General features: G+C 39.8%; 1 protein-coding gene across 3 annotated transcripts in view; it reads right to left on the bottom strand.

Moving 5' to 3' along the window:
- The window catches only part of VGLL3 (vestigial like family member 3), a 52,694-nt gene that overhangs the window by 11,967 nt on the left and 14,001 nt on the right, over nt 1-26,726 (bottom strand). For all 3 annotated transcript variants that reach the window (XM_014865883.3, XM_014865876.3, XM_014865893.3), the window contains exon 3: nt 12,179-12,703. In XM_014865883.3, the coding sequence (XP_014721369.1) occupies nt 12,179-12,703 (525 nt within the window). The remainder of the gene's footprint in view (nt 1-12,178; nt 12,704-26,726) is intronic.

Below are 26,726 nucleotides of genomic sequence, written 5' to 3'. Positions count from 1 at the left end.
GAAGAGTTAGGCAGCCCAAGAGAGAATAAACAGAATCTGTAAATTCCACAGGTCATATAGAATTTTTCTATAGAACGTTTGTAGCCTATCTGAAAGCTGATGTAAAATTGTCTGGGGACAAGTTCTGCAACGGATTTCTTCATTCAAGCTGTTTCTTTTAGCTGCACCCATGTATGTGAGATGAGAAATAGCAAAGCATTGCTGAAAAGATGATTTGCTGCTACAAAAGACACCAAACCCTGAAACAGGTCTTATAGCACTTTGACTAATTCTCCCTTAGAGTCCCATTACAATTACCCAGGAGTGTTTCGAACCTCTATAGCTCTCCCCATAGGCAAGCACCTGTCTCCGGGGCTGACATGCTGTAGGTTGAAAAGTCCCCAATCCCGACCACAGCTAGTTGATGACAACTCCTTTAAGAAAAAAATCAAAAAATGACAGCAATGCCTAAGTTTGCTTGCAATTTTTAAGGAAACACTTCAGAAAGCAAGAAATGCTACTCAGTTTATATAGCAATAAACAGAAACCTGTTTACAAAATCAATACTGGAATGGAAAATGAATCCAGTTTTAGTTCACAAAAGTTTTAAAGATTAGCATGTATTAATGGAGTTTTGGTGAATCTAATTACATGCATAGTCTAAGTTGCTTGTGCTGCACATAAAATTTCCTTTGATCTATATGAGTGACAGGAACAAATATCTCACCAATACGTAAGCACGATGGGATAGGATCTATTTTTTTTTTGTACTCTTTTATTCCACATGTCAGAGTGTTCTAGATAGAGAAAACTATGTTCAAAAATGTCAAAGTTGTATATACCAATAACACTTCAAATTCTTATCTTCTTGATTCTTTATCCTGCTTCTCCCATTGTCTGCCCAACCATTACAAAAGCACTCAGTTTTCATTGTATGGCCAATATCAGCAAACACCATTACTGGGAAGTTTAGCTCCAACAAATATCATGGTTATTCTTCAAAAATAGAAACAAATTAAGTTTGATAAAGTCAGGAAGGGATAGAGGCATTTAAAGCTTGCATCTCAGTTCATCATGGTGCCTCACATCTCCAGAGTGAATTTCTTTTTCTGTTTGGAATGTACTATGTTTATTAAGAATAATGGAAACTTTAGTTCTGCATCATGTGTCACCATCTAGAAAACACAACCACGGGCATGAGTGCATTGGAATCTCCCAGTTGTGTCAGAGTAGGAAGCATAATCTCAATTTTGTATCTAAGGAAGAGGAGAAATGGAGAGGTTATGAGACTTGCTCAGCATGATACAGTTAAGCGATGATCTGGGTCCTGGAATCTACTTTTTGCTTCTCTGGTTTTCTCATACACATCTCTGGACACACACTTCTACACCTCTGCAAAGATTAAATTTCCCTATATTGACCATTATTGTTATGATCCCCTAAGTGATTTGCGGGGGGGGGGGGGAGTAAATTATTAATAAAATCAATCTCTCTCCTCTGTTCTTGTCTGTCTCTTTCTCTTATCCACATACACACACACACACACACACACACACACACGCGTATATAGACATATATTTTTTCTCCTCCTCCCTCTCTCCTCCTTAAATTCATATTAGTGACCCCAATACCTTCAGCCGCAAAAGGAAACACAAGTTGACAAACTAGCCTTCTCTGCTTTCATTGAATTATATGTGCATGCACACACCACACAGACATACACATACAGGATTTCTTGTCATCCTTGTTTTCACAAGAAGGGCATATAGATGTTCTTCATCTTTTTTTTAGACAGCAATACCACATAGGACATCACTCACTCAGGGATGCCCCTCTTGATAGCATCACTTGGTTCCAGTGTTTTGCTACCATGAACATCATCACAACACACATTTTGTACATATATCCTCATGCGCCACTGCTTGTATTCATGTGGCATAGACTCACAAGAGGAAGAATGCTGTGCCAAAGGTTATGAGTATTTTCAACTGTAATACATTATCCAGTTTACTTTTTAAAAGAACTTACAACTCTTTAATTTTCTACCAGCAACGTATGAGAAAAAGCATAAAAGCATTTTCCTTTAACCAAGATGTCTTTTACAAGGATTCACATACACACACACGATTATTTGTATTATTTTGCAAATACATCCTAAAACATTCAGAATCTTCTCAGAAGGCTTCTGCACTTGTTTTAGAAGATAGGAGGGGGAACTGTGAGACAAAATCCCCATGATTTGGACGTTGTGACATTATGGCACCATTCTAAGGATGAGGGCCCAGAAGAGAGCATGGCCACGATCTGCGTGGCAGCGGAATTTCATTAAGGTCCTTCAGAATCCAGCCATGAACACTTGAACCTCACGGCAGGGCTCTGGAATGCATTTCTCCCTCTGATGCACCATCCAGTTACTTTTCATCCAGCAGATCTCCCTCCATGGCTGGGATCTCAGAGATGGTTTCCATTACCCTCTGGTCACCAAATTGTCATTCTGGACATGTGCCCTATACAACTAATACCATTCAAGAGTATGTAAATATTTTAACATATCTTTGGTGGTTTTCTTCTCTCAGTGGAAAATAGGCTTATGAAATAGGCCCAAGAAAAAGAAAACAGTTTGTAGAAAGCGTGAAGCATTCGGTCATTAATTACTAGAGGCTTTATTGTTACTGAATCACAATAAACTGTAAAGAGAAAGTATGAGTTCATAAACATTCTGCCTAGTAATTGTTTTAATCTGCAACTACTGCTTTGTAACATTTTAACTATTATAATTGAGATAATGCCCTCAAGGTAAGTATCCATAAATCTGTAATCTTTACTGAACGGCACACTCCCCTTGAAAAGTCACATAGTCCTGGGGTTGGCCTCTATAGAAAAATGCCATTTGATGTGTCTACTTGCCGAAATCGAATGATTAGAAGTGAGCTTCTCTGCCTATTCTATGTTACAACATCTTTAAAGAAAATTTTCTAATCTCCTCTTCATTTATAAAAATTGCTAATAATGTCAGGAAAGACTCCAATGAATCACTAACTCCATAACCTTCAGAATTCAGACCACTGATAGACACGCCCCATGAAAAGTAGTGAAGGGCACAGGAGGAAACTGCTTTTAGTTGTGCCCCTATAACATATGTTACTTTGATGCTCTCTCTTCTCCAGCAGGAAAAATACCTTAACGCTTTGTTTATAGGACTCATCGTATCCTGTTAATTATTACTGTGACGCTCCAATGCTTTCTCTCCGAATTTACTCCATCTCTCTTTCATTGTAAAGCCTGGAATTGAAGCATGATGATATCAAGTAAATATTCAAATGGCTTGTTTTGGTAACCTTCGTTTCCTTTAGTCTTTTTTTGCAAGTGTATATGTTTAGAGAGAGAAATGATTTCCCAGAGGTTGTTGGATGAAAAGCTCCACGGTTTTAATACCCTTAATACTTCAAATTAAATTCCAAAATTAGTAAAATTTTAAAAACGAATGTTAAAATAGTTTAACCAGGTTATTCTGAGAATGTTTGTGCCCAGGTTTGTCAGCACCAGACCACCTACAAGAAAGCATGAGTCTTGAGATGTGATCCAGAGAGAGCAAACTCACAGCTGGATGGAAAACAAGCAGGCGCGTGATGCCCATGTCTTTCACGGACAGAAATTGCATCTCCATTTGCTGCTCTGGTTCATTAGCTAGTTTTCACTCTGCTTTCTTATTTCCTGTACTTGATAAAACAAAGATATTTATGTTTCTACACTGGATTTCAATGTAAAGCATCCTTATAGGATTGAGCAAGACTGACCGTCAGAATCTTAACCAATGAAGTAGTATAATTAGCCTATTTCAAAGGGAACACTATAGAACAATTTAGAGCAATAACAATTACAACTTAAACTGCATTAAAATACAATTTTTGTCATTTATAAATGATGTCCCTTTCACAAAATATTCAGATTAAACCAGAATATTTTTAAAAATATAGTTTACAGGGGCCAGTCTGGTGGGGTAGTAGTTAGGTTCACATGCTCCACTTCGGTGTCCCAGGATTCACAGTTTTGGATCCTGGGTGTGGACCTACGTACCACTGATCAAGCCATGCTGTGGCAGCCATCCCACATATAAAATAGAGGAAGATGGGCACAGATGTTATCTCAGGGCCAATCTTCCTCAGCAAAAAGAGGATTGGCGAAAGATTTTACCTCAGGGCTAATCTTCCGCATAAAAAACATTACATAGTTTACAGGCCTTATACCGTAAAGAGTTCAGAAAACCATATAAAGTGGTTTTAATTTTTTAAAAAATTATTTTATTGAGGTCATAATTGTTTATAACATTGTGTAATTGCAGGCATACATTATTACTTATCAAACTATGAACAAAATGAAAAGACACACCACCAACTCGGAGAAAAGATTTGCAAATCATATGTCTGACAAGGGATTGGTTAATTTCCAAAATATATAAAAAACTCATACAACTCAACATCAGCAACAAAAAACCTGATCTAAAAATGGGCAGATGATATGAACGAACATTTTTCCAAAGAAGATATATAGATGGCCAACAAGCACATGAAAGGATGTTCAACATCACTAATTATTAGAGAAATGCAGATCAAAACTACAATGAGATATCACCTTACATCTGTTGTAATGGCTATAATCACCAAGACGAAAAACAACAAGTGTTGGAGAGGGTGTGGAGAGAAGGGAACCCTCATACAGTGCTGGTGGGAATGCAAACCGGTGCAGCCACTTTGGAAAACAGTGTGGAGATTTCTCAAAAAATTAAAAATAGAAAGTGATCTTACTTTTATGACAGTATCTGACACAAAGTGTCTATGAAGAGGAAAGAATAAATAAGACGGATATATGTGTACTCCCAATTTCTCTGCTGGCATTCAGTGCTCCCTAATCTCTACCAAAATTTAAGTCCTCAAAAAAATGTTTCCCAGGTTTCTTAACAGAGTAATTCTATTTGCATGATAATGAAGCCCATTGGTATGAAAGTCTCTTCAGCAATAACTCAGATTATGCCTCAACATCTGAGAGAATACTAGAAACACAGCTTCCTGTACTTACGGAAAATTCACAACCTACACTTAGCAAGTAATTTTTACATTTGGTAGCTATTGTAGTTTTATTTTTGAGTGAGAAACAATGTCCCATTCTATGATACATAATCTTGATTTCACTCGATATCTGAAGATGTGTTCCTTAGTGGGAGACGAACCAGATAATGCTTGATATCTGGCTATAACTATAGTCTGGGGCAGAATCATACAAAGGTTTCCTCACCGAATCTACTACTTAGCAAATGTGTGGCTAATGCTTATATGATGAAGTTTATGAGAAGCAGGAAGTACATGGATACATGTTAACTCCCTTTTAGTCCCAGAATTCCTGAACTTGTGATATTGTATAGAATATTGTTTTATTTTTAATCTTAGGCTCTCAATATATCTTAGCAAAAAGAACATATATACCTCAACTCTAAGCTGTTCATGTATATTTTATATTGTTATTGTGACATGCTTCAAAACAACAAAGCAAATAAATTTATAACAAATTGTAGTGAAATAACATGAAGGATCCTAAGAAATATAAATCTGTGAATCTAGAGATGAAACAATCTCAAGGTACAAGCAGCCTGTGTTTATAGAGAAGTCACACCACAAGGCATGACTACTTTTCCTTTTGGCAAATTCAAATACAGTGGATGAAGTGGAAGTTATAAATAAAGTCAACTTTGTATTCAGTAAAAAGGCCTCATTAACACATTTTTACTTTTAATTCAAACTGGCTGGGATATGCAACACTGTATGTCTCTCATTAGGTAAATTATTGCTAATAACAGGAAATGACAATGACAGCATTTCAGCGAAATGTATCTTTTGGTTATGGCCACTGAAAGACAAATAGTAGCTCAGAATTTACTTAATGTCATCACGAAAGGATCTGAGCCTGACAAGACGAGATGTACACTTGCATTCATATATGCGTATCTAATAATACGTTGTATCACAATCACAAATATCTCCACGTTTCACTCTCTTCTTCCTGACAGAGAAAGGGGCCAGGTTCAGTCCTCTGAGCTTCCTGACTTTAGTCCTATGTGTCCGGGCACCCTCCCTCCTTCAGCTTACCTTTCTAGCTATTGTCTTCGGCCCCACTCACCCTTCCTAACCTATACCTCTTCATGGCAGCTTAAAGGTGAAAGTTACTGATAGAAGTTGAAAACTACGGCTTTTATTCTGGCGAAAAAACTAAGAGAAATAGCATTTCCCAATGAGCACGCCATGAGAAGTTAATAAAGAGGCTAAAAATGAAATATGCCCATAAGAAAATCAGAGTGCAAAAATTCCCTCCTAAATTTAACATGTTTCTTTACTGAAGAATGTATAATAACCTTTTATATGCTAAAGTGGATTGTGATCTCAAAACAGGTATGTAGCAGGCAACATTTACAAATTCACTTCACCAGTGACCTTTCTTCTTTTCAATTAAGCCCCTATTATCACATTCTGGAGCCAGTGTTCCCAGAGAAACCACAGAGCCCAGTTTTGAGACTGTGAAAGGAAAGGGCGAAGCTGAGGGTGGGATTGGTGCAAATAGCCCTTTGGTAAAGATGGGGATTTTCACAAGTAGAGCAGATGCAGATGCGCTACGATCATTCCCACACCCCGATCATCCCAAGGTATCTGTAGGTAATATCTAGTCAACAGAGGGAGCAGCAAGTGAGAGAGAACCAGGCGTGACAGGAAAATAGGGTCAGGACAAGGGTGAGGCAAGCGAGGCGCCTTGGGTACAAAATTTAAGGAGGTCTGTCCTTGCACGACCCTGAGAGTGAGAACCCTGCCAACGCTGTGCCGAGGCATCTCCCTCGCCTCACCCCAGCTCGGGCCCGAGAGAAAATGGACCATCTCACCTCATTCTTAGGGAAGGATTTTGCCTACCAAACCCCAGAGCTCTATTCTATTCCTATATTACCACACTCTGTAATAAATTTTTAACAATTAATTACAGATATAGGAAATGGTCTTTGAAAAACTTTCAGGAAATACAGAAGTATACAAAATAGAAAGTGAGGGTCTCTCTCCCCCACAATTCTACTCCTAGGTATTTACCTAAGAAAACCGAAACACATATTCACACAAAAACTTGTACACGAGTGTTCTTCCAGCATTATTCTTACTAGCCAAAAAGCAGAAACAAACCAACTAATGAATGGATAAACGAAACGTGGTAGATCCATACAACGGAATAGCGTCCACCCCCAAACACATGTGCTACAGGGACGAATCCTGAAAACACAGGCCAAGTGAAAGAAGGCAGAAATGAAAGGCTACATTGTGCGACCCCATAAATATGAAATGTCCAGAGTAGGAAATCCATAGAGGCAGAAAGTAGATTAGTGGTTACAAGGTCATGTGGGGAGGGGAGGACTGGGAGTGACTCCTAAGAGATATGGGATTTCTTGTTGAGATGAGGGAAACATTCCGGAATTAGATAATGGGGATGGTTGCATAACATTGTGAACATCATAAAAGCTCACCGAATTGTACACTTTAAAATGGTGTAGTGTATAATATGTGAAATATAGCTCAACAATATTTTAAAAGATAAAAAAGTGAGAGTGTGTCCACCTTCATAGCTAGAATTTATACAGTAACTATTATGTGCAGGGCACATTTGTAAATGTTGTACTTCATTAACTCATTTAATCCTCAAAACAACCCAAGGAGGCATCTTTGAAAGACAAAAATTTGAGGCACCCAGAAGGTTAAGTAATTCACCCAAAGTCCTGCAGCTAGTAAACGACAGAGCTGGGCTCATAAAATCGGGCCATCTGGATTCAATGCTTAGGCGCCCACTAATTACCAGTAGTAATGATCATTAAGAGTTGGGGGCATATACTTCCAGATAATTCTCATTGAGGGAGTACAGGTGCACACGTGCATGTTTGTGTGTGTACGTAGATAAAAATTATACACCCAGGACCATACTGGGCGTCAGCAAACTACACTGCACAGGCCAAATCAGGCCCACCGACTGTCTACACACAGCCCATGAGCTAACAAGGAAAGAATGGCCTTTACGTTTTTCAATGGTTGAGAAAGAAGAGAATAAAAACAAAGAGAGTAGCATTTCATGACACATGAAAAGTACATAAATTTCAAACTTCAGTGTCCATCAAAAAGTTTCATTGGGACACATGCTCTGTCATTTAAGTTTCATCTGTGGCTGCTTTTCCACTACAAGAGGAGAGCTGAGGAGTAGCAACAGAGACAATACGCCCTCAAAGCATTAAGTATTTCTATCAGCCCCTTTACAGAAAAATTTTGCTGACCCCTGGTTTATACCATATCTCATACTCTAAAACTTCCTTTGGTCATTAAGCCTTATATCATGGCCAACCTTTTGGATTTCCTACAGATTTCCTCAATTTCTTTAAATGGCTGCAAAATAAAAATGCACCTAAAATTATTAAACCTTTCCCCTGTTGATGAAAATATCATACCCTTTACCAAATTGTTCTGAAAATGGCTGCATCAACTTATTTATCTCCTAATGGAATGTGAAAATGACCTGCATTTTGGTGGCCTATGTACCTGGACTTGGAGAAGTTTCATGACGGTCTCACCTGACTGCAGGCTCTTCCCTCGGCTGCTCAGTGCCACCCAACACGGGAGCTGAGTCCCGGGCCGAGCCCCTGGTTGGGCTGCATGGTCAGGTCAGTGTTGCATAGACTGCATAGAGGGACTCATCTCTCTTTCTTCTCAACTATTCTACCTTCTTAGCTTGGGCCTATTACACAGAAACTTCTGTTCTTTTATCAGTAGTTAGACAAGAAGAAAAGTAGCTACTACTGTCTTGTCATGCTCCTGTAGTGGATACTGCGGTGGGGTACCAATTGCTCCCCACTCCATGTGGAGACGTCCATTCCCCTGCTATTGGCAGCTCATGACTGTCAGTCATTTCTCTCTTTGGGAATTGCCTTCAGGAGAGCAAAGCTACCCTGCCTAATGCCATGCCCCCTTTCCAGAGGGAAATCCATCCAATCACTTGTCAGCGCAGGGACATAGAAGCCCATCCACACCGACTCAGGACAGGACAATTATAAAGGGCCATCCAAGCTCCCGAGCTCCCTGAAGAATCTCCTAAGGCTCAGCTGAACTTAATCACAGGGAGACTTCTCCTGCCCAATTCTTCCCACAGCCCACAAAGATGCTGCCCTGAGAACACAACCCCATAAATTATCTACAGTCAAATCTACACCTTAGAGTCTGTTTCTTGGAGAAACTGGCCCAAAACACTCCTCTGTAACTCTTCCCAAAGGAAGAGAGATGTGACATTTGATATGATGCCTGGAGTTAGAAGAGCACAGGTGGCTTAGCCCCTGCCACTGCCCCTTTTGGTCCAGCCCCAGGCAGGGAGGTGCAGCCTCCTCCTGTGCCTGCCCTTTGGAGGGAGAGCACACCAGGGTCCTGCCTCAGATGATGCTTTTCAGAGGCAAATTTGAGCAACCAGCAATCTCTTTTCACAGTAAAGGGGCTGTAAACTGTGTGACAAGGAAGATGTCTATGGGAATCTTCTCTGATTCTCTAGATTAGGCAGGAAACCTAATCTAGGATCTCCAATTCAGCCCAATCAATGATTATGCTAATAATTTGATCTTCATCTGCTTGATTCCTTTGTCCTTGTTTCTCAACTGGGTCAAAACTACGGAATAGGGATGAATCATGATCCTCATCCCAAACCCACACTGACGAAGAGGAGCACTACGTACAGCCAGTAGGTTAATCTTCATCCCTCCTTACTAATCATTAATAGTCTAATTTAACAGTCCTAATAAATAATCTATTTTACCTATATATACAAGGAGATGCTACCCACACAACTTCTTAGATTGGAGAAGGTCTTAGTTCAAAGCCAGCTTGAGCACTTGAGATTTAGGCAAGTAGTTCTCAAATGGAAAAACCGAGGCTGTTTCCTTACTTGTAAATGAATCTAAGAAGACCTATTTCAGACTTGGTTTAAGGATTAAAAGCAAAAAGATATATCTGAAGTACCTCTGGCAGTCCCTTGCATAGTGGGTACTCAATGAACGTTGATTCATAGCTCAGTAAGTATCAAGAACTATGGGTCCTTGGGTCCTCTCTAGATTCTTCAGAAAGAACAAAAATTTTCTCTTCTCCACTCCCAAAAGGTAGGAGGATGAATTTTCCCCCCCTCAGTGACTACTTAAAGATGAAATTAGGAACAATGAGTCAATGAATCAGGCCCACACCAAAGTTGACAAGTACAAAAGTAGATAACAAGTGACAGAGAATTAGAAGCAGAGAACAAGCAATCACGTCCATCTTCCCCTTCATGTTACAGAATGCACAGAGGGGGTGCTATAGACTGAATGTTTGTGTCCCCCCAAAATTCCTATGTTAAACCCTAATGCCCAAAGTGAAGGTATGGGGGGGGGAGTTTGGAGGTGATTAGGTCATGAAAGCAGAACCTTCATGAATGGAGACCCCAGAGAGCCTCCTTGTTCCTTCCACTATACGAGGACGCATTGAGAAGAGTGTCTGTGAATCAGGAAGCGGGCCCTTGTCAGACATTAAATGTGCCGGTACTCTGATTTTGGACTCCCCAGCCTCCAGAACTGAGAACTAAATGCTTGTTGTTTAAGGCATCCGGGGACTGGTATTCCGTTAGAGCAGCCCAAAGTGACTAAGACAGGAGAGGACATTCCCTTTGTCTGCTAAGGGCACTGTTAACCCTGCTAAGGGCCATGTTAACTCTGGTCACACAGGCATCGCGAAGTGCTGGCTACACATGATGGCAGCTACTGAACTGGGACTCGACTCAGATCAGGCCCCAGGCATCAAACAACTCAAGAGCTGCCTTCTCTCTGCTAGCACGTGCAGAGGAAGAAGCGCCTGTGGTGGGTAGCCCCATCACATTCTCTTCTCTTAGAGAGGGAGAACCAAGGCCCCTGAGAGTTTGCTTAGAAAAACAGCTTGAACCCAGAGACTCCACAGGAAGCTGAAATGGGTGAGGCCAGGCAATGAACAACCTTGGAAAGCTCAGTGGAGAGAACCAGTAACCAAGATAAGAATGTTCCACTCATGTCAGGGAGAATGCCACTTGACCCTGGGCATTTACTACTCTGGGGAGTCTCTGCTGTGAAGCAGCATTCCAATTAAAGCTCCTGCACAGTATAGAAAAACCAAGGACAGAGGGAGTTTCTTTAAACCTCTGGAAGGAGAGTCCTAATATGTCACAAGGTGTTCCCGGAAAAGAACCCAGGATTGGAGGCAGAGGTGGGCGACTGGAACGCAGAGTCTGGGGACGTAATCACTGACTCGATTTGTCTTTTTAGCCTCTGATGCCTGTGCTGTCAGGAACTCAAAACCAATAATACTGTTAACATAACCAGTCTGGTCCAAAAAGAAGCTCCAACATTTAACACTACGCCCTCAGAACTAGCGAATTCCAGAGAGGAGCTAAATGCTCTGTTCATAAATATTTCCCTTACCAGTTTTTTTCTAAATCTATTGAAAATAAACTTTATAGTAGTCTTTTAAGTCTGGTGTTATTTAAAATAGAGAAAAGGAGGGACAGAAATAGAGAGAGGAAGAGAGGAAGGATGAGGAGGAAGGAAGGGAAAAAGAGAGAAGGCAAAGGAGAGGAAGGGAAGAGAAGGGAAACCCACTCCTTTCAATACTTTTCTTCTTTTCAAAAGAGTAGACCATTGACTATTCTCAGAAAGCAGTTTGTTTTATAAATCATTAATAAGACCTAAAAAAAGGAGAGAAAGAAAAACTACTGACACATACTTTTTCTGAACTCTTTTAGGCCTTACACATGGTACAGAGCACAGACGCAGAGAGACTTAAAGAACAAGGCCCATTCTTTGAAACATAAGGTACTAGAGATCCCCATTCAAAGGAACAGATCACCAGCTGAAAGGTAGTCTTTGTCAAAGGGGAGAAAAGCTCCCAGGCCCTTCCCAGGCTGTACTCGCTGGGCGAGTCACAGCAGTTTCTGCAAGAACACAGGAATTGTGGCAAAATGCTTAGTTTCTCTAAGAATACTGGCAAAGTTTCACTTTACATATAAGAGAAAAAATATTTCAAAGTATTTACAACATCCTCCATTTCTCAATATTGATTTCTTAACTTCTCTTTATGGAAATCCCCTGGCTCACCTGTATCAAACCCCACACTTGGCACGATGTCCACCGTTCCGTGAAAGGCTCCAGCCCACGCTGAGGTAGCAGTGGTGACTGTTGTCGGGTCTGTCTTTGCGACATCACACTGGGGAGCAGGTATCCTGGCTGCACGCACTGACGGCATCAGCAGGGGCCCATAGGACGGATCCAGGGCAGAGCCAGCAGGAGGGTGGTGGTGGTGGTGGTGGCGGTGGTGCATGTGGGCATGGGGGTGATGGTGCCGCATGTACACGTCATGCATGTGGCTGTAGGAGGGGCTCACCTGAGATGCCAAAGGGTAGTGCCAGGACTCAGACACAGGAGGGGGAGGGGCTGGGCCGGTCTGATGCAGGCCGTGTCCCGGCCAGGGGTTGGGGTCGGCTGCGGTAAAGGTGCCAGGGGGTGCAGTGACCTGGAAGTCAGGATGAACGCCCCCCAAACAGGGTGCAGGTGGCGACTGGTAAGAGCTGGTCCAGAAGGAAGTTGGGAAACTACTCCGCTGGCTTGAGAGAGCTGAGCTGTCTGAGAAGACAGAAAAATAAATTACTTACAGAAGATTCAGTTTTAAGATAGGCTTGCCTCTACTTGTCCAATATTTGACAAGCAGGCTAATGAGTATGCACTTTCTGTCCCCACACAGAGGTGAACTGATACCAGGTAAGCCTCTGAGCTCCCATGCCAAGTCAGTGCACAGGGTTCAAGTGCTCAACAGGTCCCCACCCCGCCATGTTTCCTTAGGGTAAGCTTCACAGTCCGAGGAGAGGTTCACATGTCTGGGGTGGAAAAGCTTCATTTCCTCCTGAGAGTCTTGCTGCCGTTGGGTCTGGACAGAGGTCACAGGTAACATGTGTCGTAGGTAAAGAAAGCTTATGCCATTGAAGTGATTCAGGTGAGTTGAAATGATCATGTTTACCAACTTCTTTCAAATGCAAATACAATTTTCATTCAAACTAAACATTTTAATGCCAAAGTAACAAACAGAAGTAAGATCGCACTAAATTATGCTCACCAACACTCATTTTTCATCAACAAGAGTGTATTCCAAGCTTACTTTCCCTGTAGAGGTCTGGGGGTCTCTGGACTGAGAATAACAACAATGACAGTGACCAAACGCCCGCCACCAGCCAGTGGCTGTTCTTGGATGGTCTTCTTGGATCCTCACTGCAGCCCTGTGAGGTGGTTGTGAGTATCCCCGTTGCAGAGATGGGGAAATTGAGGCAGGGAAGAAGCCCAGGACTTCACGTCTGGCAAGCAGGAGACTGGGCTTTGAAGACAGGCAGCCTGTCCGGATGGCTGGCACTCTTCATAACTGCGCCACAAGAGGGCACAATTGTAACTACAACCCCAGCATGTAGGATTTGGTAAAGACTCTTCTGTGGAAATCATGAGTGGAGGCGATTCAAGTAGGAAAAATGGATTGAAGGATGGTGTTTGGGGAGGGGGAAATATCAAAGAATAGCACGTACAGAGAAGAGGAGGAAGCACCTCTGCGACTCCGCCTCAGCGCAATTTCTCCACTCAATTGTCAAAACATATCTATAGGTGACCCACTATGCACAGACACACGAGGTTGGGGATGACCAAACTGACGTCGCTTTTCCTCACAATCTGGAGGTGGACAGGTAAGTAAATGGACATGTGCAACGTGATGTGGTCAGTGCTCTCATGGGAGAAGCACAGAGAGGGACAGAAAGCGACAGCTAAACTGAAAGGGTGAGTTGGCTGGGCCTCGTGAAGAGGTCGGGAAAAGTGTTTTAGGCAAATGAAAGAGTGTGTGAAAAAAGGCCAATAATTACACACACACATACATTCACCCCTTTGAGGAACAAAAATGAGTTCAGTGGGTGGAAGCTGGCAAAAAATTAGACTACAGTGCAAGAAGGATTCAGATCGGTATGGCCTTGCCAGCCACATTCTGAATGTGGGCGCTGCCCTGAGGAGCTCTCAGGCCGCTTTGAATGGTTTTGATCTGGGGAGTGTTATAGTCAGATCCATGTTTAGAAAGACTGATACCTCTAACTATGGCCTGTTGCCTACGGTGTGGTGTCACTGAATGAGCACTGGACTAGGAGTCTAGAAAGCTCAGCCAGAGAGCAAGCAGCTAAGCAATTACCCTATCTCATCTTCTGACCCCAAATGGATCTGTTGACCTCTCTGTGGCTCAGTTTCTTCCACTAAAATACGAGGCATTTGAATTAAAATTCCAAATATCTTCTGGCTCCATACATTTTCTACTCTGTGAAGTGGCCTATAAATTATTTCTATCCACTGATAAAGGTAAGGTTGCTCAGCACATTAGTCAGGCATGTCTAGTAAGATAGTATTTTCACACTGAGTTCCACACAAAAGAATCTAGCTAGATCTTTCCATAGAATGAAGGATATCCTAAGAAGTACTCCGAAATAACAGCATTCAGAAGTCTGGTATATCCACGTTCTCACTTCATAAATTTACAGGACAGAGTTTTCTCACCTCAGGGAGAGTTTATATAAGTTGAATCAACCACCACATATGGCATTTGACTGACATCATCAGAGTGTCACTGGGGTGTTCAAACATTTCCTCTCTCCAGCTGCCCGAATGGCTGTGGCACCAGCCTTGCAACCTCTTCAATTCTCTTGTGGTCAGCCCTCCACCAGAGCCATCGTCATTCACCCCATTCATTCCGTGGACAGATAGCTATTCAGCGTTTCAAATTCAAGTCTCTCACCCACAGAATCTCCATAGATCTCAAACCTCTTGGGGAAATCTAGGAAAGGATGTCCTTCAAGCGGCAAAGGACGGAAGCGCACACTGTTCTTCGAGTCTTCAAACAGTCCTGGCAAACTTTTAACTGATTGACTTTGCTTCGCCACAACTACGATCTATCAGAAAATAGCACTTAGAGTCAAACTTACTGGCATTGAGGCAAATATGTTTTATGAAAGAACTGTCTTCCTTTGACATACGAAAAATGGCTGCTAATGACAAGAAAAAATTGTGAAAGCTGTGAGATGAAAATTCACTTTGCCTTAAATGATGGCCATTTGTGGAATACTTCTGTCACACCCATAATGAAAGCTGTCAATGTTTAAAGTTTAATACCCATACAAGGAGTTTACAGAGGCTCCTTACATTACGTGGTGCAACTTTGTCACCATCAATCTGCCACTTTGCTCTCACACATCCAATCTTTGGGACCAAACCCTTCCTTCTCCTCATAACCTTTATCTCCTGGTGGAGCCAGAGTCCCATTATGAAAACTGTGGAAGCCAACGCACAGGCGTGTGCCAGAGATACCCAGCTCCCCTGGTGAGAAGCCTCCAAAATGTCAAAAGCACCTAGAGAGGACGTCATTTCTCTGGATGCTTTCCTTTATTTATTTTCATTCATATAGACATGGACCCAATTTCATTTTAGAGATGCTTCAGCACTTTGGGCATGCAAACACAAATGTGAACAATGAATAAATTCCTTACCAAAAAATGCTATTCTATTTATGAAATATTGAACTGTGATCAGTGAACACATTATCATTGAAAGTGGAAATCTATTTTTAAAAATGTACTCCATAAAGGCAGAACAAAGCTTTAAAATGCCCCAGGGAAAAATAAAATGAGAAGTAACTTAGTATTTTCCCAGTTGGTACGTCTCCAGAGATGAATATAATGTTTGCAGAGATGTAGGCAGCCCCTTTCCAAAACAGTGTTGCATTTTACAAGTAAATGAAATAATATTGGATAGAAAATATGTTTATGAACAAGTCTACACTTCAAAAACACTATTTGGTATCTTATTGTTAAAAAAAATCTTGATACAAAGAAACAGATGATACGCTCTCTTTCATGCCTGGGAATCAATGAGCTTAGTTCATATGCATGTAAATTTTTTCATTACATGAATCCTTGCTTACGAGTACTTAATCACAGCCACATTTGTTGTATGAAAAGGCATATGAAAAACTGTGCACGAGCAACTTCCACGCAATATTACTTTTCAGGATAAAGGAGGCAATTCAGCACTATGTGATGTTAACACTCCATGGCGACTTTGGGCTGAATGGGACTGGGTATGCAGGTGATGTTAACACTGACAGCCTAACACGTATGAAAAGTCTAAACAGACTATGGTTCAGTTTGCATTAGGAATTAAAAAGTATCACTTACATACACACACATCCTTATTTATAAACAACAATAAAAAATGACAAAATTGATACATTACCCAGTACAATCCACCCAAAGCATACCCAGTGATGTCACTGTGTGATTTATACCACAGACATGTCTGAGAGACACAGAAGACATGGGACATAAAGTGGTTCTGTCTGTTTCATAGTAGATGGGGCCACCTTTTACATTAACTTTAAATATATGTAAAAGAAATCTAAGGGCAAAAAAATTAAGCAAGAGAAAATTCAACATTTAAATTAAAAACTTAAACATTTTATTAATTTTGAAAAAATGAAAACTACATTAAAAGGACAATGGTACAAAAAATGTAGAATCTCTATCTTGTCATCTTAAAAATCTCTAGAAAACATATTCTTAGAATAAATAGTAATTTAAAATATCAATGTTAAAAGACATTTACCGTTTTACTAACCTCAATGAAAAGAAAATGCTACTCCATTCTTAACATAAAAGGTCCTTGCTGTCATTTAATTCCTCATCTTCTTCTCTGCTTCCCATGAAAATAAACTGTCAGGTCAGAGGTGAAAGGGTATGTGTTCCGAAGTTTTCGGTCATTCAGGAATGAGGCATTACCATGATGTCCAGAGACTGCCCTCTGGTTATTTTGTTCTAGAGTTGCTCAGAATGGGCCTTGAGACTCTACAATGAGAGTTTCCAGTGGCAGTATCAGATTTCCACACTCCTTGGAGGCAGAACAAGGAGGAAGGTCAGGCCTCACTTTCCTCTGTGTGTTTGTTCTAGACTTCCCAGCAGTGATGACCTCCAGCGCCTCCTGGAGATGTACCTAGTCTCCTTCCCAGTCTCAGCCAGCTAAGGAGGCCTCCAGCTAAGGACACAGGCCTCCTCTCCTTTCTTCTCTTTGCTCTTTTAGGCTAGTACTCATTCTGAGAGGTCTTTCCTATGAGCATGAGTTGCTCCAAGCAGATACTATACAGATCAATCAACCAATAGGTACTTACTTTGCAACTACAACAATAAAAAATATCAATAAGTTTACCACTCAGCATGGTTTTTAAGTCAGTGATATATTTTGCTATGGTGCAACAAACTACTCCTCTTAAACACACACACACACACACACACTTTCTGTAATAATACTTGGGCACCGAGATCAATACATAGACATATTTGAAGCCAACATTTCTATTTGGATGGGGACAAGGAGGCAGTCAGATTCATTAAGTTTCACTGAGAAGCCTTATTCAATCTCTATTAGAAGGTTTAATGGGACAAGAGGTAATTGATGCGAGGTTGTGCCAAATAAAGTACAGATATTTCCTGTTGACTGTTTGCCTAACAGCTGCAAAACACCTAAAGAGGACTTCCCCAGCTCCATCCAGATACACATGAAAGTATGACCATTATTCCATTGTTAGCTGACACTCCATCCTAATCTAAAGATTTACTGTGAAATATATTATGCAATCAAACATAATTCAGTTTTAAATTCCTTTGTAGCACTGTAGTACTTGTGCAGCACTGAAAAAACGGCATGCCATAAACTAGACCCTTTAATTTAATACAGCTGGTCAGCAGTTCCTGCATAAAGTATTCCTGCCATAGCCATCAACATTGTCAATAGCCTTGAATACCTACTATGTCCAAGACACTGGTTTTTGGCCAGAAATACAAACTTCCAGAAAACAACATTTCTGGATAAAGATCCAAGGCTCCAAATAAGTGGAAACTTAAGGTAGAGAGAAAAGGCATCTGATTTTCATTTAGCACTTTGCGTCAAGCCCTATGCCAAATTATTCATAGGCATTATCAAAATATCTTTACAATGAACCTAGGAAATGGGTATCAATAAATGCATATTATAGTTGAAGTTGAGCTCAGAGAGATTTTAAGTAGTTAATCCAAGATCACGTTGCAACCAGACAGTAATAAGACCCAAACTTGAACCCAAAACAAACAGAATCCAAAGACTGTATTATCCAAACCTATGTTGCTTTGGCAATTAATACAAAATCCCCAATAACTCTCTTTACTAGACATGGGAAGCTCAATTAATCATACTTTTCTCTAAGATATTGCTTTCTAAATCTTTAACTACATTTTGTGGATCTCCTATGAATTGTATCCAAGTTATGTATCTTTATCTAAAACTGGCTAATTCACAATTAGAAACAACTATAGCAAAGTCGTATTCACAAGATGAGAGAGTCCAAGATAGCGGGGTAGGAAGACCAGCACTCACCTACGGCCATGGACACATGGAATCTACGCCTACATACAGAGCAACTCCTCCTAAAGAAGAACTTAGGGCTGAATGAACAGCTTCTGCAAACAAACGACAGAGGGACCACATGGAGACTAGCAGGAGAGATGGACACACAGTATTGATAGGAACCCCATCTTCAACATGATGACCCACAGAAGGCAGGGATATCACTGAGGGGCCCATGTGCAGACTTGCACGCCCTGGAGCAAAGCAAAACAATAGCAGTCTAAAGGAAATTCAGACTACATGTGAAGGAAATCCATTTACTAACCCTAGAGCATTTGCCAAATGGGTGGGAAACTGCTGGACATCTCTTTGGGGTCAGAGGGATCAATGAGCACCATTTTTTGTATTCCCCCTCCACCTTGATAAAGCAGGCAAGAGCACACTCCAGGGGCTCTAAGCAGCCTTCCAAGGCCACCCCAATGCACCCTAGGACCCCCAGCTCCAGCTACCCCCCTCAACATGGCCCCAGCATGGTGTACCTCTGGACCACCCTGACACCTCTTCCAGCTCCAGTTACCCAATGGGGTAGCCCCAGCATGGCACACTCTAGTATGCTAGAACCACCCGTTCTGTCCTATGTTCTCCCTAGCTCCAGCCAAGCTGCCAAAGCCACCTGACACACGCAATCTACACAGGGGATGCTCCTAAACAAGGCCACTCCTTCAAGACCAGGAGAGGTAGCTGTTTCACCAAATTAATAGAAACAAACATAGAAAATCAAACAAAATTAAGAGATGGAGGAATATGTTCCAAATGAAAGAACAAGATAAAACCACAGGAAAAAACCCTAATGAAACAAAGATCCGTAATTTACTTGACAAAGAGTTCAAAGTAATGGTCATGAGGATGCTCACTGAACTGGGGAGAAGAATGGATGAACACAGTGAGAACTTCAACAAAGAGCTAGAAAATATAAGAAAGAACCAATCAGAGTTGAAGAATGCAATAACTGAAATGAAAAATATACTAGAGGGAATCAACACCAGATTAAATGATACAGAAGAATGGATCAGTGATCTGGAAGACAAAAGAGTGGAAATCACCCAATCAGAAGAGCAAAAGAAAAAAAGAATTTTAAAAAATGAAAATAGTTTAAGGAACTTCTGGGGCAACATCAAGCATACTAATATTTGCATTATAGGTGTCCCAAAAGGAGAAAAGAAAGAGAAAGGGGCAGAAAACTTATTTGAACAAATAATGGCTAAAAACTTCCCTAGCCTGGGGAAGGAAACAGACATCTAGGTCCAGAAAGCACAGAGAGTCCCAAACAAGATGAAGCCAAAGTGATCCACACTAAGACATATAATAAGTAAAATGGCAGAAATTAAAACGAAAATCTTAAAGGCAGCAAAAGAAAACAACCAGTCACATACAAGCAAGCCCCAATAAGACCATCAGCTGAGTATTTAGCACTTTGCAGGCTAGAAGGGAGTGGCAGGGTATATTTAAAGTGCTGACAGGAAAAAACTTACAACCAAGAATACTCTCCCCAGCAAAGTCATTCAGAATTGAAGGAGAGATAAAGAGTTTCCCAGACAAACAAAAACTAAGAGTTCATCATCACCAAACTGGCCTTACAAGAAATGCTATGGAGTCTTCTTAAGTGGAAAAGAAAAGGTCATAAATAGAAATAAGAAAATATATGAAAGAAAAAAAATACCACTGGTAAAGACAAATATATAGTAAAGCAGTAGCAGCCACTTAAAAAGCTAGTATGAACGTTAAAAGACAAAGTGGCAAAACCAAATGTGACTACAATAAGTAATTAAGGGATAGACAAAGTCAAAAGAAGCAAAATATAACATCAAAAACAAAACACGGCAGGAGGAGTAAAAATGTAGTGCTTTTAGAATGTGCTCGAATATAAGTGACCATCAGCTTAAAGCAGACTGCTCTATGAAGAGGTAGATACATATGAACTTCATGATAACTGCAAACCAAAAATCTACAATAGAGACACAAAAACTAAAGAGATAAGAACCCAAATATAACACTAAAGAAAACCATCAAATCACAAGGCAAAAGACTAAGAGAAGAAGAAAGGATCAGAGAATAACTATAAAAACAACCAGAAAAGAACAAAATGGCAAAAAGTAAATACCTATCAATAATTACTTTAAATATAAATGGACTAAATGTTCCAATCAAATGACAGAGAGTGGTTGAATGTATAAAACACAAGGCTAATCTATGTGCTGCCTACAAGAGACTCACTTCAGATTTGAAGACACACACAGATTGAAAATGAAAGGATGGAAAAAGATATCCAATGCAAATGGAAATGAAAAGAAAGCTGGGTTATCAATACTTATCTCAGACAAAACAGACTTTAAAACAAAGACTCTAATAAGAGACAAAGAAAGGCATTACATAATGATAAAGGGGTCAATCCAAGAAGAACATATAACATTTGTAAATATTTATGCACCCAACATAAGAGCACCTAAATACATAAAGCAAATATTAACAGACATAAAAGGAGAAATTGATAGGAATACAATAATAGTAGGGGACTTTAATACCCCACTACATCAATGGATAGATCATCCAGATAGAAAATTATAAGGGAACATTGGCCTTAAAAGACACATTAGACCACATGAACTCAAGAAATATTCAAAACATTCCATCCAAAAACTGCAGAATACATAATCTTTCCAAATGCACATGAAACATTCTCCAGGATAGATCACACGTTAGGCCACAAAATAAGTCTTAATAAATTTAAGAAGATTGAAATCATAATCAAGCATCTTTTCCAACCACAACAATATGAAAATATTAATTAATTACAAGAATAAAACTGCAAAAAACAGGAACATGTGGAGACTAAACAAGATGCTTCTAAACAACCAATGAGTCATTGAAGAAATCAAAGAGAAAATCAAAAAATAGCTTGAGACAAGTCAAAATGGAAACAGACCTTTTGAAAATCTATGGCAAGCAACAAAAGAAGTTCTAAAAGGAAAGTTGATAGTGATACAGGCCTATCTTAAGCAATAAGAAAAATCTCAAGTAAGCAATCTAACTTTACACCTAAAGGAACCAGAAAAAACAGAACAAACAAGGCCCAACATTAGTAGAAGGAAGAAAATAAGAAAGATCAGGCCTGAAATAAATGAAATAGAGACTAAAAAAACAGTGACACTAAAGGCTGGTTCTTCGAAAAGATAAACAAAATTGATAAACCTTTAGCCAGACTCATCAAGAAAAAACGAGAGAGGGTGCAAATAAATAAAGTCAGAAATAAAAGAGAAGTTACAACTGACACCATAGAAATACAAAGGATTATAAAAGACCATTACAAACAATTATATGCCAATAAACTGGAAAACCTAGAAGAAATGGATAAATTCCTAGAAACACACAAACTTCCAAGACTGAATCATGAAGAAATAGAAAATCTGAATAGACTGATTACAAGTAATGAAATTGAATCAGTAATCAAAAAACTCCTAAAAACCCCAAATTCCAGGATTGAATGGCTTCACAGATGAATTCTATCAAACATTTAAAGAGTTAAGACCTATCCTTCTAAAATTATTACAAAATTTGAAGAGAAAGAAACAATTCTAAACTCATTTTACAAAGGCAGCATTATCCTGACATCAAAACCAGACAAAGACATCACAAAAAAAGAAAATCACAGGCCAATAGCCCTGTTGAACATAGATGCAAAGATGCTTAACAAATATGAGCAAACCAAATTCAACATCATATGAAAAGGATCATACACAATCATCAAGTGGGATTATTCCAAGGATGCAAGGATGGTTCAACATCTGCAAATCAATCAAAGTAATATACTACATTAACAAAATGAAGAATAAAAATCATACAATCATCTTAATAGATGCAGAAAAAGCATCTGATGAAATTAAACATCCATTTATGATAAAAACTCTCAACAAAGTAGGTATAAAGGAAATGTACCTCAACATCACAAAGGCCATATATGACAAGCCCACAACTAACATCATACTCAATGGTGAAAAGCTGAAAGCCTTTCCTCTAAGATCAGGAACAACATATAACACCCACTCTCACCACTTTTATTCCACATAGTACTGGCAGTCCCAGCCAGAACAATTAGGCAAGAAAAAGAAACAAAAGGCATCCAAATTGGAAAAGAAGCAAAAGTGTCACTATTTTCAGATGACATGATGCTATATATAGAGAGACTCCACCAAAAAACTGTTAGAACTAATAAATGAATTTAGTAAAGTTGCAAGATACAAAATTAGTATACAGAAATCAGTTGTGTTTCTACACACTAATAATGAGCTACTCAAAAGAGAAATTAAGAAAACAATCCCATTCACAATTGCATCAAAAAGAATAAAACACCTGGGAACAAATTTAACCAAGGAGGTGAAAGATCTGTACTCTGAAAACTATAAGACACAGGTGAAAGAAATTGAAGACAACAAAAATAAATGAAAAGATATACCATGCTCATGAACTGGAAGAATTAATATTGTTATAATGTCCAAGCTACAGGTTCAATGTAATCCCCATCAAAATAACAATGGCATTTTTCATACAACTAGTACAAAGAATCCTAAAATTTGTACGGAACCATAAAAGACCCTGAATAGTCAAAGCAATCTTGAGAAAGGAGAACAAAGCTGGAGGTATCATGCTCCCCAATTTCAAACCATACTACAAAGCTATAGTAGTCAAAACAGTATGGCACTGGCAAGAAAACATGCACATAGATCAATGGAATAGAATAGAAAGCCTAGAAATAAGCCTGTGCATATATGATCAATTAATCTACAGCAAAGGAGACAAGAACATATAATGGAGAAAAGACATTCTCTCCAATAAATGGTATTGGCAAAACTGGACAGCCACAAGCAAAAGAATGAAACTGGACCACTGCCTTAGACCATATTCAAAAATCAGCTCAAAACAGATTAGGGGCCAGCCTGGTGGCCAAGTGGTTAAGTTTGCGCACTCCGCTACGGCCACCCAGGGTTTCACTGGTTCGAATCCTGGGCACAGACATGGCACCGCTCATCAGGCCACATTGAGGTGGCATCCCACATACCACAACTAGAAGGACCCACAACTAAAATATACAACTATATACTGGGGGGATTGGGGGAGAAAAAGCAGGAAAAAAAAGATTGGCAACAGTTATTAGCTCAGGTGCCAATCTTTAAAAAAAAAAAAAATGGATTAAAGACTTAAATGTAAGATCTGAAACCATAAAACTCCTAGAAGAAAACATAGGCAGTCACCTCTCTTACATTGGTCTTGGTAATATTTTTTGGAGCAGTCTTCTCAAGCAATGGCAACAAAAGCAAATATAAACAAATAGGACTACATCAAACTAAAAAGCTTTTGAACAGTGAAGAAAACACTCAACAATAGAAAACTGCAATCTACTGAATGAAAGAAGATATTTGCAAATCATACACATGATAAGGGTTAACATCCAAAATATATAAAGAACTTACACAACTTAATATCAAAAAAACAAGCAGCCTGATTAAAAAATAGGCAGAGGACTTGAATAGATATTTTTCTAAAGAAGACGTACAAATGGCTAACAGGCACATATAAAGATGCCCAACATCACTAATCATCAAAGAAATGCAAATCAAAACCACAATAAGAGATCACTTCACACTAGTAAGAATGGCAGTTATCAATGAGACCAAAAAAAACAAATGTTGGTGAGGATGTAGAGAAAACAAACCCTCATACACTGTTGGTGAGAATGTAGACTGGTGCAGCCACCATGGAAAACAGTTTGGAGGTTCCTCAAAAAATTACAAATAGAAGTACCATATTGATCCAGCAATTCCACTTCTGGGCATTTGCCCAAAGGAAACAAAAACAATAATTCAAAGAGACATATGAACCCAATGTTCACTGCAGCATTATTTACAATAGTCAATATATGGAAGCAGCCTGAGTGTCCATTGGTAGATGAATGGACAAAGAAGGTGTGGTATATATACACAATGTAATATTATTCAACCATCAAGAAGAATGAAATATGGCCACTTGCGACATGGATGGACCTAGAGGGTATTATGCTGAGTGAAATAAGTCAGATAAAGACAAATACTGTATGATTTTACATATATGTAGAATCTAAAAAACAAAACAAATGAACAAACCAAAGAAAACAGAAACAGACTTATAGATACAGGTAACTAATTGGTAGTTACCAAAGGGGGAAGGGGTGCAGGAAAAAATAGGTAAAGGGGATTAAGATGTAAAAACTTGCAATTATAAAAAGAATAAGTCATGGGGATGTAATGTACAGCATAGGGAATATAGTCAATAACACTGTAATAACTTTGTTGGTGACAGATGCTAACTAGACTTATCCTAGTGATCATTTCATAATGTATATAGATATTGAATCACTATGATGTACACCTGAAACTAATAGGATATTGTACATCAATTATACTTCAGTAAACAAAAGTAAAAGAAGGAAAGTGCTATTCACAAGTGGAAAGTAAACAATACATTTGAAATCACAGAAATTTTACAGAGAAAAGATTTCAACAATCACCTAATTCAATGCTTATTTACAAATAAGAAAACTGTAACCAAAGATTTCATACAGCTTACTGCTAATAAATTCTCCATCAAGGACTTTTTTTTCTAATCCAGGGTACATGGTATGAACTCGGTTCATCTAACTCAGTCACGTAATCATTCAATTCATATTCATTCCAGATTTTCCATATAGAAATGCATTATCCTGAGCATTAGGGAAAATGACGTGAGATAACCGGATATGATATATGCATTCTCAGTGGGTGAGGGAGAGATGGAAATAGAGGAGCTTGCTGTGTGTGCCTGGGCTACCCTGATAAACTAAACTGCCATACAAAGCTCTAAAAATCCTTGTCTCTAGAAATCACTCTTCATTTCACTCTACACATGCCAGCATTTTTGCTTCTCATTGAACGCTCTAAGCTCAGTCCTTCCTCAGGGCCTTTGCACTGGCTGTTCCCTCTGCCTCGAATAATCTCCCCCTAGATATTCATGTGATGAGGAGCACTCTCACTTCCTTCAGTCTGTGCTCAAACAAAACGGTCTCAGAGAGAGCGTCTATTATCATCCTAAGCAAAGCAACAGCTTGCGTCTCATCATATATTTATTATCTGTCTCTTCCACTAAAAAGCTCCACAAACGTAGAGGCTGAGACTCTCCTGTTCATGACACAGGCCCACAACCTAGAGCACAGTGGGACCTGGACACTTGCTGCAGAAGTCAGGAAATGAGGCCAGAGAGAGATCTGACGGCCAAATTGAAGATGATGCCAAGAAAACTGTTTAACCATTCCTGAAACATTATCCTGATCCACCCTTTCTATCCTGAAATTTGGCATCTGTCCAGGGGGCTTCTCCATTCAGTCACGTAGAGTATAGGAAAAACACTAAACTGCAAATTTTTGCATGTTCACAATACCTTGCTTAAAACTATGCTGGTTGTGATACTGTGACAATCACTCTCCCATCGAGCTGTAATTTAGGGTTCTCGTCCCTCTGTTGCAGGTGACATGATCACCAGGTGGCAGGGCCAGTGGGTGACAGGAGTAGGCCCTGCCTAGAGCCCTCTCCTAGGACGACTGTCTTCACAGGATTTAAGACTGATATCTCAAACTGTTCACTCCAGCCAGCTAACTCACTGACGTTTTCCTAGGTCACCCTCCACAAGTTATTAAAAGCGCTCACCATGTGCTATCAAATAGCATGTTGGTTGATTCCATAAGCATCTTAGGCTTCCAAGGACTCAGCTCTCAGTTCTTGTAATATTCACTAGTCAATCAGCAGCTACACTTCCGAATCACCTCTATTAAGGTCACTTGAGTTTATATTCCACCTTCCCCTCTCTAGTCACTGATTATCTTAGTGTTGTTCACATTTGCTACTTTCACATTACTTTTTCTAAAAAGAAAAAAGAAAGAAGGTAGGAAGGCAGGCAGGCAGAGAGGCAGGCATGAAAGAAAAGCATCGTATCTACAGACCGGGCCAGGCAATCTCCTACGGCCAAGATCTCTCCTACAAGAAGCACAACCACCTCTCCAGTGCTGAGAGGGGACCAGCCATTCATCCCCTCTCACCTGGCCCCTACCACAGGTGGGTGACCAGGTGACAAACCCTTCCTT

This window comes from Equus asinus, chromosome 18 (assembly GCF_041296235.1).
Source record: "Equus asinus isolate D_3611 breed Donkey chromosome 18, EquAss-T2T_v2, whole genome shotgun sequence".
Classification (NCBI taxonomy): Eukaryota; Metazoa; Chordata; class Mammalia; order Perissodactyla; family Equidae; genus Equus; species Equus asinus.
This window is presented reverse-complemented; position numbering and strand designations above follow the sequence as displayed.